Genomic DNA, 15328 nt, shown 5'->3' with positions numbered 1-15328 from the left:
AATTTATAATATATTTATCCAATTTTTTTTTTTTTTTACAAAGTAAATTTTTTTATGATATTCTAAGTAAGGACGTAATAACATATACTATTTTAAAACAAAAATACATCTGCATAGTATTTTTTATGCAGTATGCTATCTACATATGTACATATGCGCCCATACAAATATATATATTCTTCATATATTCATGTAGTGTGCATATAGGAATTTTTATGGGACAAATGCTATATTTACTTAAAAATTAAAAAATTATTATAGAAGTTTGCTCAATGGTTTAAACAAAAAAAAAAAAAAAAAAAAAAAAAAAAGGCAGAAAAAACTAGGAAAAAATTAGAAAAAAAAATAAGGAAAAAAGTAGTTTTAAAATTAAACAAAATTAAAAGAGAACCTATTCATTCATATATATAATTTTTATGTTTTGTTTTTTAATTAAGAAACAAAACAATAGTATGCATAAGGAAATAAAACACATAAAGTGTACGTAATATGAAGTTCAATACAAATGTGTAATAGCTTTTTCACCCCTTTTTCATGAGCAAAAAGAAGTTAATTTTAAAAATATGAAAAAAAGAAATTGTTCTAATTGTATTTTTTCAAAAGATCTATTACAAAAATACATGAACAAAACACCATAGAAATACTAAAATAATGTATATTCAAAAACATACTAAAAAAAAGGTATATATATATATATATATAATTATGTACATTTATACATTTTATATATATATTTGTATATGCTTTTGCATATTTATACACATACATAAGAAGATAAGACTGCGTAGTCATATTTAATTACAAAAGGAAAATGTGTATATTTATAATCAAACCAATGATGGATTAATGTAAACGAAAAAATTAAATATCTAAGAACAAAAAAAAATTCAAAAGAAAAAAAAAAATTTTGTGTAAATAAACAATATTTACATTAATTTACAAGCTTCCTTGTAACATGTTTTTGTATGTACCAAAAAATCACAATACTCGTTTATTTAAAAAAAAAAAAAAAAAAATAGAGTTAAATTAATATATTCTTTAAATACATTTAATTATATTATTTCCATTGAACTCTAAAATATATATAAACATAAAAATGTATGTAAATTTAATGAGGAATTACTCAAACTTTTGATAAAAAAAGAACAAAAAAAAAATTAACTCATTTATGGTTATTAAATAACTTTTTACAGTTAATTTTATTTTTGATTTTAACAGAATTAAACACATACAAACATATGTGTTGAAGTTGTTCATGTATAAATATATATATTTGTATTTGTTCTTTTATTAATGAAGGATAACGTGATTTATCTTTTGTGTAACTCATTAATTTTTAGTGTTGTGTTTTTTTAACTTTTCTTTAATATTTTTATTGCTCTTACTTTTATTCTTTTTTTTTTTCTTCGTTTATATAAATAGACTGTTATCAACTTCAAAAGATAAATAATACTTAAAAAAAAAAAAAAGGAGCAAAACATAATAGTGGAGTGTGTGGTGAAGCGAAAACCAAAATAATATGTTTGCCTTTATTTTAATGCATATGTGCATTAAAAAAAAAAGAACAAATTTTATTATGTAATGCTTTATTTTATAAATACGCACATATTACATACATTTGTGTGTATGTATTTTATAAGAATTATTTTACTGTCTTCCATAAATGCACTTAATAATATGTAACGTATTTTCAATTAATAAAAATTAATAAAAGGGTGCGATCTCCTATTTTCACATTTTTTTAAAATTATATATAAGAAAAATGCATTTTTCCTAATTTGACATGTAACTTGTTTTATACATTTATATTATGAAAAGTATATGAAACATAAAAGGAAATAACGTGCGATAAAATTCGAATATGAAATGATATAATGATCAGAATTTAATAATGTTATATTATGAATATAAATATCACACACTTTCGAATGTTCCTTTTTTTTTTTTTCTGTGTAATTGTAATTTTGTTATTTTTTGCAAAAAACAACCATAATTTGATACAAATAAGATAAAATAGTATAAATTTTGAAGCTAATTATCCCATTTATTAAAAACAAATTACCTTTACATAAAACATACTAAAACAAAAAGTATAATATATATAAATCAAATATGCTTCCTCTTTTGGGGGTAAAAAATTCACAAAAAAACTTTAAACATACAATAGCTACAAAATATGAAAATAAATAATTTCCGTTAATTATTTTAATGAGAGATTTTTGTAATTTTAATTTTTTTATGCTCTTAATTTGGAAAAAAAATATAAATAATCTTTCAAGGTTATACAAAAGTTATATATATTTTACTGAGCTACATATATCCCATTAAAAAGGTTAATAATACTTTCCTATATTATATTCACGGCATTTTTTTTTTTTTTTACCTTATATGAACATATTTTTTGTTATAAAATCTTAAAATAAATAGATTATGAAATTATAATTACTATTTCATATGATATATTACAAAATAGGATATGTAATAAACAATTTATATTCCATATTTTATATGCGTCGTTAAATTGTTTTATCTTCCTTATATGAATATTTCTTGAAATATAATGTGAATTTTGGAAAATTGAGTTATCAATGTACTATCCTAAGATATTTTTTTTTTTTTTTTTTTTTTTTTTGTTTATTATATTACAATATTTTTTCTTTATTTTTATTTCCCCTATATAAATTAATATTACATAAATAAAGTATCTGAACAATATATCATGAAAAATATTTGATTAAAAAAAACCTTCACATATTAGTGGAATGATTTTTAATTGAACATATGATTAACAAGATTAATTAACACACTGATAATATAACAGTCACAAAAACGTTTACTTTATTGCATGCATTTTAAAAAAAAATTTCACTATTTTTTGCAGGAAAAATTAAATTATTCACGTGTATTTATATATATATATATAAACGTAATACTCATTAAGGCATATGTAAAATACATATATGCATATTTAATACATATTACAGCATTTATTTATACGAATATACAATTATATGTGTGTGTATTATGAACGTATTGAACTACGATCCTTACAAATAACCATGTATTAATATAACTTATACACATCTGGAAAGTGTTATGGATTTATGTGTATGCATTAATAGTTTTTATAAAAATTTACATATTTCGAGTTTTTCATTTTTTGCATTGCAACTCCAAAAAAATTCATGTGATCATAATTAGGCTGATCAAAAAAATAAAGAAAAACCAATAATATGTATGAATAATTTACATAATATATATTTACATATTATGTATATATATGTATATAAATATATACATCAGTACACACAAGCACATATACATTTTTGTATAAATATGTATATTTAATTTTTTTTTGATAATTTTATAAAAATATTTATTATTTTATATTGTATTGTTTGTTTTTGAAATATTTGATTTAAATTAAAAATATATATTTTTTTATATAAAAAAAGCAGAAAGGAAATCTTTAAGTACATTTTAAAATATATTAAAAAAAAAAAACTAATATTTCAAAGAATTATATTCATAAATATGTATAGTACTACATATATATATACATAAATACACAATATATACTCTTACATTTTGGCACCACTTTATAGCAAGGAAATTCTAAATTGCATTTAAATAGCATAAATATAAATTTAAGCTAACATTAGGGGAAAATTATGTCAAGTAAAAAAAGAACAATTTTAAAAGTAATTATTCTTGGAGATAGTGGGTAAACAAATAAGTACAATAAAGAAATGAAACAATTTATACATTAAATTATATGTAACTAATGAAAAAAATAAATGCTTAAAGAGAGTAAATCATATAAATAAGAGAAAGAAAAAACGAATTAACAAAAAGGAAAAAGAAAAGGAACGAACAGCGTAAAAAAACAAATAAGAATGGAGAAAAATCGAATAAATAATTTGCAGTTTTAAAAAATATTGTTTTTCCATATAGATATATATAATAAGACATTATAGATGGAAATATATTAAAAATGCGGCAACTTTAAAAAAATAATCTCAGCTTTTAAGCATTATTGCTTTACTTATTAAATTAGGGGGTTCATAAAAGTTTCACTTAAATGGTTACACTAATCTGTATTTACGTATATGTATATGTGACATAGTTAAAAAAGTTGTGTATAATAAATATGTATCTCCCCTTTAGCACTATTTTATGTGCGGCATAATGTTTGTTAACAGCATAAATAGCTGTATTAGTTTTACCAGCTAAACTCCGTATGAATACAACAATAGTCAAAAAAACTCACGTATATGGCACTATTAAACATACATAATTGTTCTATAAAAGACAACTAATGAGAAGAATTTAATTTTGAATAATTTGATTTAAAAAAAATATTTTAATTAATAAGATTTATCATTTAACATTATAATTAATTTTATAAACATATTTTAACAATTATAATTTGAGCCTTTTTTTGAAATGTTTTTTGCAGTATATGAATTTTGTTTTTTTTCCAATAAATTATTTTTTCAATAATTACAACTTGTTTGTTTTTCATAAAGTGACATTTTTCCATTTATCCCCTTTTTTCATTTTTCATATTTCATTTTTTTGTAGTGTTGGAAAAACATCGTTAATGAATCAGTATGTAAATAAAAAATTTACGAATCAGTACAAAGCGACAAGTAATTAGATAGTTGAACACGAATTTATCACATCTCTATTGTATGTCAATTTTTTAATGAATGTTACTATATTTTTTTTCTTTTAGTTGGAGCCGATTTTTTAACAAAAGAAACTATAGTTGATAATGAACAGCTGACAATGCAAGTTAAAAGAAAAAGACAGAAAAAATGGAAATAATATACATGAATTTTATGTATACTACTGACGTTGTTGAACAGTGTTATTTGGATATATATAGCCTATATTGCTTATGTATTTATATGTATATATATATATAATAACTCTTCCTGAACATATTAATTTTGCAAAGGGTGCAAATAAGCACATGTATTAATTCATATTAACAAATATAAATATATGTATGTATAATTTCTTTACTTATTTTCATTCGAAGATCTGGGACACGGCAGGTCAAGAACGTTTCCAAAGTTTAGGCGTGGCTTTTTATAGAGGAGCAGATTGCTGTGTTTTAGTTTTTGATTTAACAAATTATAAAACATATGAATCGTTAGAATCGTGGAAAGATGAATTCTTAATTCAGGTATTTGCATGGGAAAAATGAAGCATCCAGCAGTTATACACATATACATGAATATGCACATACGTACACATATATGTAGGTGTACATAAGTACATATATATATATATATCTATATATCTATATATATATATATAGATAGATATAGATATAGATATATTTAAATGTTCATAATCGCATTTTGTGCAAAACTGTTTTGTTTTTTAGGCTAGTCCAAAGGACCCTGAAAATTTTCCATTCGTTATAATAGGAAATAAAGTTGATGAAACGAATAAGAGAAAAGTAATTTTTGAATGCATATCAAATTTATTATGAATATTAGTAATACTTTTACATGTATACAAGCATATGAATATATGTATGCACTTTTGCATGTTTACACGTATACCTGTATTAATTTATTTTGATAGGTTCAATCATTAAAAGTTTTGCAGTGGTGCAAGTCGAATAACAACATTCCATATTTTGAGACAAGCGCGAAAAACGCAATTAATGTTGATCAGGCTTTTGATGAAATAGCAAGAAAAGCTATGAAACAAGAACATCAGGAAGAACAAATGTAGGAAAATGAAGCAGAATGGAATAAAATATATATACAACATGAATTTGCAGATAACACATTATATATATATATATTTGTGTGTATGGAAATTTATTCATTTAAAGGTGCAATCTTATGTCTTATGCTTTCTTATTTTGCGATTTCCTGTTGTACAACTTAGCATATATACATATAATACACTACGAGCGACCTTTTGTTTTTTCACAATTTACAGATATCTACCCGAGACTTTTACTTTAAACAACCAGAACGAACAGAAAATATATAAAAGTCGTTGTTGTTAAGAATGCAAACAATAAAAACATAAATTTATTTTTTCATTATTAGTTCATATTTATTTTTTATGTGCGATAACTCATTGTAGTTGATTTATATACAGTTTTTCCCTCAAAAAAAATAATATTCTATTTTAACACTTATATTTATACGTACATAAATATTGTGCTCACGTATTTATTACATATGCATGTTTTATAAATATGTGTTTAAAGTTGTACATACATATTAAAGTATATATTTGTTGATATAAAAAAGTTTTTCCTAGCAATAAGGTTTTTATAATTTTAATTGGGTTACCAATACAAAATATAAAAATAATATTATATCAAACTTTAATATATTTACATACCTAAAAAATATGCTGCTTATATTTTTTTAATATTTAGGATATAATATAACGATTATTGTTTATACTTCAATGTTTACCCTTTTCTCATCTATATAGTATGTATATATATATACTCTGAATTTCTACTTTTTTTTTTATTCTTAATAAAATAAGTTACAACATTTTTTTATTTTATTTTTCATAGATATATAGTTTTAAAGTACTTTTTATTCAAATTCTTGAACACTAACTATGCAATCTCTAAAAATTAAGATATATGAATACATATATGTATGTATGCATGTATATATGAATATATATAAAACCTTATTTTTTCATGTCGCCATAATTCGTTTTTGGTATAATAAACTACTATCAAGTTATTTTTTGATAACAAATATGTTTGAACAAAGCTTTTAATAATTAACATAAAAAGGAAAGGAAGTGGAAAGAAACGGTATTTTTCCACTTAAGTTTATATCCTCTTCTTTTTTATATATTTCATCCTTAATTTTTGCTGTTTGTTTTTTTTTTTCTTTGTAAAAAAGGAGCTATATTTTATTATTTTTATGTATGTTTTTTATATGTATTTTATGTTTCTTCACTATTATCAGGCATTATTTTATTTTATTTTTTTCGTGTATACTAATTTAATTCTTTTTATTTAAAAAAATTGTCAAAAGCTTATTTATTTTTGTTTAAAATATCCTCATACTAGTTCGTAATTATTCTTACATACAGAGGCTACAAACAATTCCATATTTCCATGTCTGCAATATTTATTCATTTTTTTAATATTTAAATAAATATATATATATAGTTGGAACTAATATTATTTAATTAGTTTTTTGAAAAATTTGTTTCTTTTAAAGAATTTGAACTTAAGTTTTCTGTATTTTCATATTTTACATATTATAAAATACAGAATATTTAAAAAGATTAATTATTATTATCTATTACATATATGGAATTTCGAAAAAAAATTTTATTGTGTTATTGTACTGCATATATACTGACCATTCATTTTTTTAGCAAAAGAACTGTATTAGTATTTCTTAATATATTTTTATGAATAAACAAAAAAGCAATTGCACTGCATATTTTATTTTATTTTTTCATAAAAATTATATTTATGTGTATATATATAATAAATTATTTAACATACTTTAAAAAAAAAATTTTTATGTTATGGTAACATTTTTTTATAAAAGATTTGTTTTTGCTATTTTATAATTTTTATAAAAAATCATTTCGTAAAATAAATAAATTTCCCTGAAGTAAAAGTAATTTGCTAAATGTTTGAAAATTTTCATATTTTTTTTTTTTTTTTAATTTAATAACAATTTACATTTTTATATAAGAATGAAAATAATTATTATGTAAAATGTTTTCGTGAATGTATAATAAAAGTATATTTACATAATGTAGCGATAGAGATAGTTTTTGTGTAAACATCATTTATGTTATATAAGACAAAGGAGATAAGTTTTTTTTAGAATTTCAAATAGTTTAAAGGAAAAGTAAAAAAATTTACAATTTTTTTTTTTTATTCCTTTTATATAAGATATATTAGATTTACTGTTAATATATTTTACGTAAATGTATTATTCCCTTTTTTCTGTTATATACAAAACTATATATGTATAAAAATATGTATGTATAAAAATATGTATGTATAAAAATATGTATGTATAAAAATATGTATGTATACAAATATAGTGTACAGTTGGTATACATATGAAGCATGTATATATATTTATATATATGTGTAGCGATATAAAATTAAACTAAAAGATAGTACGCAAGAAGGCGAACAAAGTTAAAAAAGTAGATATAATAATTTAGTTATAAAAATGGATGAAACAGACAAATTTCTACCAGATTTATGTAATAAATTAGTTAATACGCATAATTATTATATAGATAAAACAACTTTATATGTAAAAACAAGATGGATAGTTTTACTTGGCTTTTTTATTTTATACATACTTAGGGTGTACTATGTGACAGGTTTTTATGTTGTATCATACGCATTATCAATTTTCTTATTAAATTTGTTTTTAAGATTTTTAACACCACATAATATCGAAGAAATATATGAACAATATGAAAATGAAAATAACGGCTTATTACTACCTATGAAACAAACAAATGAGCAAAAAAATGAAAATAATTCAGATGATAAAAAAGAATTTAGACCCTTTTTAAGAAAATTAGACGAATTCAAATTTTGGTTATATTCCTCTAGAGCTGTATTGATATCAATATTTTGCACGTTTTTTCCATTTCTGGACATACCAGTATTCTGGCCTCTATTACTTTTTTACTTTATATGTTTATTTTTGGCAACTATGAAACAACAAATAAAAAATATGATAAAGTTTAAATATTTACCTTTTAATACATGTAATTCTTTTTTTAATTTGAAAATTTTTTTTTTTATATATTTATATCTCATATAAAAATTTTTTATCCTTATATTATGCTTTAATTACATTTTTCTTTTTTTTTTTCTCTCTCTTTATAGCTTCTAAGCAGACATATGGTTCTGTTGCTCGTGGAAATAAAATTAGCAGATAAGGTCAAATGTATATATGACTTCCTTTTTCTTTCCTACTGTCTTTTTTTTTCCTTTTTTTAAAGACGCGTACTTTAATGTGTTTATTGTATAGTTTTTTTTTTTTTTTTTTTTTTGTTTTTTTTTATTATAATAACTCTTTTATGTAATTATTGTGGATTTTTTTTTTTTTTTTTTTTTTTAATTTTATTTGTATTTTTAAAAAAATGATAATATAAGATTATTATTATTATACCTATTTATTTAATATGTGTTAAAGTGCTTATTATACTTTTGTTTCAATTTATTTTATAATAATTATTATTATTATTATTATGAAAATTCAATTTTTTAAATGTTAAAAATTAAAACATACCAATAAATTTTTTGATTCAATGTCAGCTATACAGGAGCATGTAGGCACATATGGAATACGCATTTAACTGTTTGTTTTTAAATATAATACATACAGATACTTTTGCAAATTATAAAGAAAAAGGAAAATACTCATGATTATTATTATTCAACTGTTTTTATTTTATGCAAAGGGAAAATGCTAATAAAATGATTTATCGCATATATAATAGTTTTCTCAAGGGTATCAATGTTTACGAATAAACATGTTTAAATTTTATAAATATGCAGAAGAAAAAAATAAATGAGAAAAAAGGGGAAAAGAGGAAAAGCAGGAAGGATAATAAAACGAAAAGAAAAAAGAATTTGAATTATCTTTTAAAAAAAAAATTTGAGCTGTATTACAGACATTATTTATCCTGGGTATACTTCATAAATTTTTATTTTTCTGTTATTTCGTCGAGATGCTCAATCATTTCAAGATCCCTTTCAGAAATATCATATTCTTTCATTAACCTTTCTGTAATAATTCTTTTTCTCCGTTGTGATATGGTTTCATTAGGTGCTAGGGTATAAATTGAATAAAGAAAAACGAAAATGATTAATGAATTAACAACAAAACTAGTAAAATCTTTCTTTATACTTATAAATAGTTTTCCTCTATTATATCCAAAAACACTTAAATTTCTTTTAGGTTGTGAATTAATTATTTTGTATTTCGGGTTTTGAAAAAAATTGGTGTTATTCTCGTCGCGTCTTTTTTTAGAATCTTCATGGTTTACAGATTTACCATATTCATTATTTTTTGAGCTGAAAGTTAGTTTCTTACAATTATATTCTTTTATATTAACTCTGTTTATGTTACCTATTGAAAGGTTACTAACTCGAAAAATTAAAGGATTTCTCTTTGAGCCTAGAGTATAATTCATTTCTGCGTCACCTGTGTAGGCTACGTACACACACAAACATATATATGTTTCTATGTATGTTATATGGGCATGTATATATGTATTAAAGAGGTATATATATAAGCGTTATATTGCCACATGAATGTGTTATATGGAAAAGTAGGTACGCATTACAAGGTTACATATGCATGTATTATAAGGCCACATACGTACGTGTTATATTTACCAGATATACATGCGTTATTTGTGTTTATATAAATATAACTGTTTGCACCAATATATTCATTTAACGTTCTCAATTTAATATATGCAATTCTAAATAATAATAAGGAAAATAAATGTAAAATAAATTTAATTTTTTCATTTATTCGTTTAAATACATACACTTTTTCTTAAAACCGTTTGACATAATATATTGATGAAAAGTATAAGCAATATTTAAATTTAAAACAACTTAAAATTTATATAAAAATTATTGTATGGATAAAACGACATAAAAGGAAAGGAAATTTTTAAACGTACAAAAGGTGCGTAATATGAATAACTTTTTTCTTTTTCTTTTTCTTCTAGCTTTGTATAAACCTTTTAATTAAAAATAAACCAAGCAATTTCACTGTATACGAGTAACGAAAAAGCGTTAATATAAATAAAAAAATATATATATATAGCATTAATAATGAACGCAAAATTTTTTATGAGCAACATTAACTTTTAAGAATATTACTCCTGCAAATTATATATGATCGTGTCCCTTATTTAAACTTTTAAAAATACATGAACTCATTAGAAGATTGAAATTATTTTATTTTAACATAAAATTATTCATAAAAAAAAAAATAATAAAATTTCTTGATGAATTTTTCAACGAGGTTTTTTTTTTTTTCTTTTTAATCACACGATTAAATATATGAGAATTTTACAGCATGGTGAAAATTCGTAATATTTAAACAAAATAATAGTTCTCATACAAACATGTTGCTATTAACAACTGAGAAAAGGTTACATATATATATATATATATATATATATATATATATATATATATATATATATATATATATTTATTTATTTATTTATTTATTTATTTAATTACAGAACTTATGTGTATAATTTAAATTAGGAGTTATCATGAAATGAAAAAAAAAGTTACCATATTTGTTTATCCCATTTCATTCAACACGGTGAAGATAATGTTGTGGTATTAACTTTTTTTAATAAGGTAATTTACTTAAAATATTACTTAAGCTACCTAAAAGGGTGAAATAATTTTTGAACAAAATATTTTTCAGGATGTATGATATTACTTTAAAATGTTAGAAAAAAAAAAAAAAAAAAAAAAAAGTTCTATAACATAAAACATTCCCATTACATAACAATTTAATAAGAATTGCTCATATTATTCATATAAGTGCATGTAAACATGCGTGTATGTAATGAATGAATGGATAATATGCATATGTCATACCTTAAAAGGATACAAAACTATTCAAAGTATTAATATGAATAAATGAAAAACGTAAAAATGGAAAAAAGAAGTAAAATATTTTTATCTAATTTACACATTAACAGTTAAAACATAAAAATATAGGGTAACCTTTTCTCTGTGGTAAATGGCATATTACATTTATTATTATTTTATTTTTTTTATGAAAAATTGTATGATAATAACTTTTCCACTGTTCTCTAACTAAAAATTATTCTTGTTTGCTTAAAGGAAAAGTTATTTTAATTATTTTTTTTTTTTTCTGATATTTTTTATAAAGTTCTATTTCTCATGTTTCTCGACCTAATATAATCATCCATAATAAATCCTAGAGTTGAAAATATGGTTACTATAATTGTCAAAGAAAGAATTCCTGTATAAATTAAATTGTGTATTCTTTTCTGTTTCTCAGTATGTATGCTTAACTCTAAAATTCGCGGATCTATATTTCCCTTCGAAGGTGACTTTAAATCCGTGCAGGAACATGATATAATTAAAATTACACTTATAAAAAAAATAAAAAGGGTTATTTTTCCTAAGTGATGCATCATTGTGTATTATTTATAAAAAGAAAATATGAAAAAAATGTTTGTTGCTATTTGTATGTATGCAATGAACTGTTCTATATAAATTTTAATATTTGAATACATCTTTTGTTAATTTTGTAAAAATTATTTATTTTAATATTTGAATACATCTTTTGTTAATTTTGTAAAAATTATTTATATTGTATGAATAAGAATAATATATTTTGTTTAAAAAAGTATTTATACTTTTATCAACACATATATATGTATATCAGTATATATACATACATATTATATATATAATTATTTATAACGTTATGAATTTATTATTTTTTTTTGGCTTTGCGTATCGCATGCAGATCCGTGTAGTGAGTTTCCTCATTAAGCATAATATTTTATTCTATATTATTCTATACAAGTATATTCTATGTTATCATAAATATTATTTTTTATGTGGTTTGTTTTATTTGCAACGTACATCTTAAACAATACATGCGTTTATAATATTATACATATTTTTGTATGTACAAATATTAATACAATGATATACTACTTTTATTCCCCATTGTTTTTCTCTTTTTTTTTTTTATTTCAATTTAAAATGTTATTTGTTATGTATATGTAAATTTTACTTTTTAGCAATAGCCAGATGAAAAGATATAAAAACATAGAATTCATTAATATAATAACTTTTGAACTAATTTAAAAGATGAAAAAAAAAAAAATTCAAAGGTTCCACTTAAGACCACATTAAATTAAAAGAGGAACCTTTCATAATTTATATCATTTTTGTGGAGCAAAATGGTATCATTATACTTAAGGAGACCTTAATACTTTCAAAAAAAAAGAAAAGAAAAAAAAAATTTTAATTTGCACAATTTTAGTAAAAATAGCCACTTTTTTGTGAATTATTTTTTATATAATTTTTTAAAAATAATCATTTCATATGTTCAAATATTTTGTAGAATTTATATATATATATTATTTAAATATGTGAGAAAAAAACAATACGTTGTTTATCATAAAATGTAGTTATTCTCTTAACAAAAAAGGAATTCACATTTTTTCCCACTAGTTCATTCATTATTTTTAATATCTGATAATAAATGTTTGAATATTTTTTTAATTAACATTACGTTTTTGTCGACTTTAATTTTAATTTAATACACACTTATCTATATGTGTATGTATGTTTATATGTATTGATAATTATTTGTATATGCCATTTCTGAAACTTACAGGAATTCTTCTATATAGTAGAGTTATGATGTCATTGTATTTAAACGTTTTTATTTATATCACCTTATGAAGAATAAATATTAAGTATATAATATAAATAAATCCTTTAAAATTGAACTAGCTAATAATACAAAAATATTTTTTAAAGTAATAATGTTATTCATGGGGCTTAGAATTACATAAATTTATTGATCACGCAAGAACCGTAAAAATCGTATTTCTATAAGTACACGCTTAAATAAGGTATACTATTTTTGACTCTTTAAAATGATATATGGAAAATGATATATTTAATTTGTTTGTAGAGAATATTAAAAACAAATATGAGTAGTTAAAAATATGGATAGGTAAATAGATAAATCAACCAATTAATTAATCATTTTTAAATACTGGATATATGGAACGATTGCAAAGGTTCCCTTGTGGAAAATCTTATACATTGTATTATTTTATCAATTTATTTTACTTTTACCATACTAATTTTTTTTATAAAACTCAGAACTATCAAAAAATTATATTTTTGTTCTGTTATTATAGATAAAAAGTTAATTTTCCACGTACTCCAAAAAAAAGGCTATGATTGTGAGCATGGTACAATTATAAAATGTTTAATAAGAACTAATATACTAATAAGCGTATGTACTTTTGCGTTCTCATAATTGAAGGTAATTTTTATTTTTGACAGTTAAACTAATTATTTACGTGGTTAAAAAACTATTTTGCAAATTCGTTATAACAAATTTTTTTTTTTTTAAATTGTTATGTTATTCTAAAAAGGTACATTAAAATTGAGATTGTTATAAAAAAAAGAAAAAAAAAAGCTTTTGTTTGTTACTTTTAAATTATATAATTATTTAAGGGTAAAATAAAAAATTAAAAAAAAAAAATTTGAAATTTTTTTCACGTACTATCGAAAAGGTTCCAAATTAGAGGCAACCTTTAAAATTTTTTTTTTGTTCACATGTTATTATACATTGATATGTGTATATGAATGTGTGCACACAAATTTTTTTACTTAATTGGTGATTTGAGAGAATAAATTAACAAAGAAAAATTCTGAGATTAAAGAAAATTGAGACAATATTATATATATATGTATAATTTAAAAATGCCTAAATTTTAAGATGTATATGAAATAGTAATAATGTGACATTGCACTTCTCAAATGAGATCAATTTCACATTATTAATATAGAGATAATGATAATTGCATCTATTTAATTTGAAATTGATAACATAAAATTGTTTTTATTTTTATGGAAATATAATGTACCGAAATCAGTAAAAAATAATAGAAAAAAATGTGTACAACCAGTTACAAAAAATAATAACACATTTTATTATTTAATTATAATCGCAATATTGGATGTGTAAATATCAGGTAAAAAATTTTTGCGTAATATCTATTTTTATCGTTACTTGTGTTCTAATGAGGTAAGGATAAAAAGTTTAGATCACCATAACAATGGAAATCTATCACACCCAATTAGTTTCCTATATAATTCTAAATTGCACTTGCAAAAAGAAAAACCCGAATAATAATATAAGCTAATATATGAAAGTATATATAAACAATATATTTGTTAAGCACTATTCTTATATTCTGAAAAAAATTATGGAAATAATTTATTTTTTTTCCCCCTATAAAATTAAGGTCCTTTTCTATAAGACACTACGATAAATGACTTTATTGTTTTACACGTTATTATTTTTCTAACTCTAATTAATAAAACGCCTACATATTTATTATATTGGTACTAAAGAAAAAAATTTTCTCTTTAAAGTTTAGTTTAAATAACATTTTCTGAAGCAAAATATGTAAATCTAAAAAGAATTGTATTAAAAATCAAATGTTTTCTTTATTTAATAAACAGTAAAATAATAATCCTATTTTAATTAGG

General features: G+C 21.0%; 4 protein-coding genes across 4 annotated transcripts; 2 read left to right on the top strand and 2 right to left on the bottom strand.

Moving 5' to 3' along the window:
- Positions 1 to 3671: 3671 nt before the first annotated feature.
- On the top strand, positions 3672 to 6037 carry PmUG01_07014700 (ras-related protein RAB7, putative; the record flags this gene model as incomplete). The annotated part of the gene is made up of 7 exons (XM_029003872.1): positions 3672 to 3724; positions 4585 to 4652; positions 4739 to 4797; positions 5048 to 5194; positions 5399 to 5473; positions 5602 to 5750; positions 5968 to 6037. 7 exons carry the CDS (start codon positions 3672 to 3674, stop codon positions 6035 to 6037), a joined length of 621 nt encoding a protein of 206 aa, XP_028860618.1.
- A 2176-nt stretch (positions 6038 to 8213) lies between these two features.
- Positions 8214 to 8940, top strand: PmUG01_07014600 (protein RER1, putative; the record flags this gene model as incomplete). The annotated part of the gene is made up of 2 exons (XM_029003871.1): positions 8214 to 8766; positions 8888 to 8940. 2 exons carry the CDS (start codon positions 8214 to 8216, stop codon positions 8938 to 8940), a joined length of 606 nt encoding a protein of 201 aa, XP_028860617.1.
- A 771-nt stretch (positions 8941 to 9711) lies between these two features.
- PmUG01_07014500 (conserved protein, unknown function) lies at positions 9712 to 10200 on the bottom strand (the record flags this gene model as incomplete). Its single annotated transcript, XM_029003870.1, has 1 exon — positions 9712 to 10200. The coding sequence occupies one exon, from the start codon at positions 10198 to 10200 to the stop codon at positions 9712 to 9714; it is 489 nt and encodes a 162-aa protein (XP_028860616.1).
- Positions 10201 to 11934: 1734 nt separating this feature from the next.
- On the bottom strand, positions 11935 to 12213 carry PmUG01_07014400 (conserved Plasmodium protein, unknown function; the record flags this gene model as incomplete). The annotated part of the gene is made up of 1 exon (XM_029003869.1): positions 11935 to 12213. The coding sequence occupies one exon, from the start codon at positions 12211 to 12213 to the stop codon at positions 11935 to 11937; it is 279 nt and encodes a 92-aa protein (XP_028860615.1).
- Positions 12214 to 15328: the final 3115 nt, after the last annotated feature.

The sequence above is a fragment of the Plasmodium malariae genome (genome assembly GCF_900090045.1).
Source record: "Plasmodium malariae genome assembly, chromosome: 7".
Classification (NCBI taxonomy): Eukaryota; Apicomplexa; class Aconoidasida; order Haemosporida; family Plasmodiidae; genus Plasmodium; species Plasmodium malariae.
This window is presented reverse-complemented; position numbering and strand designations above follow the sequence as displayed.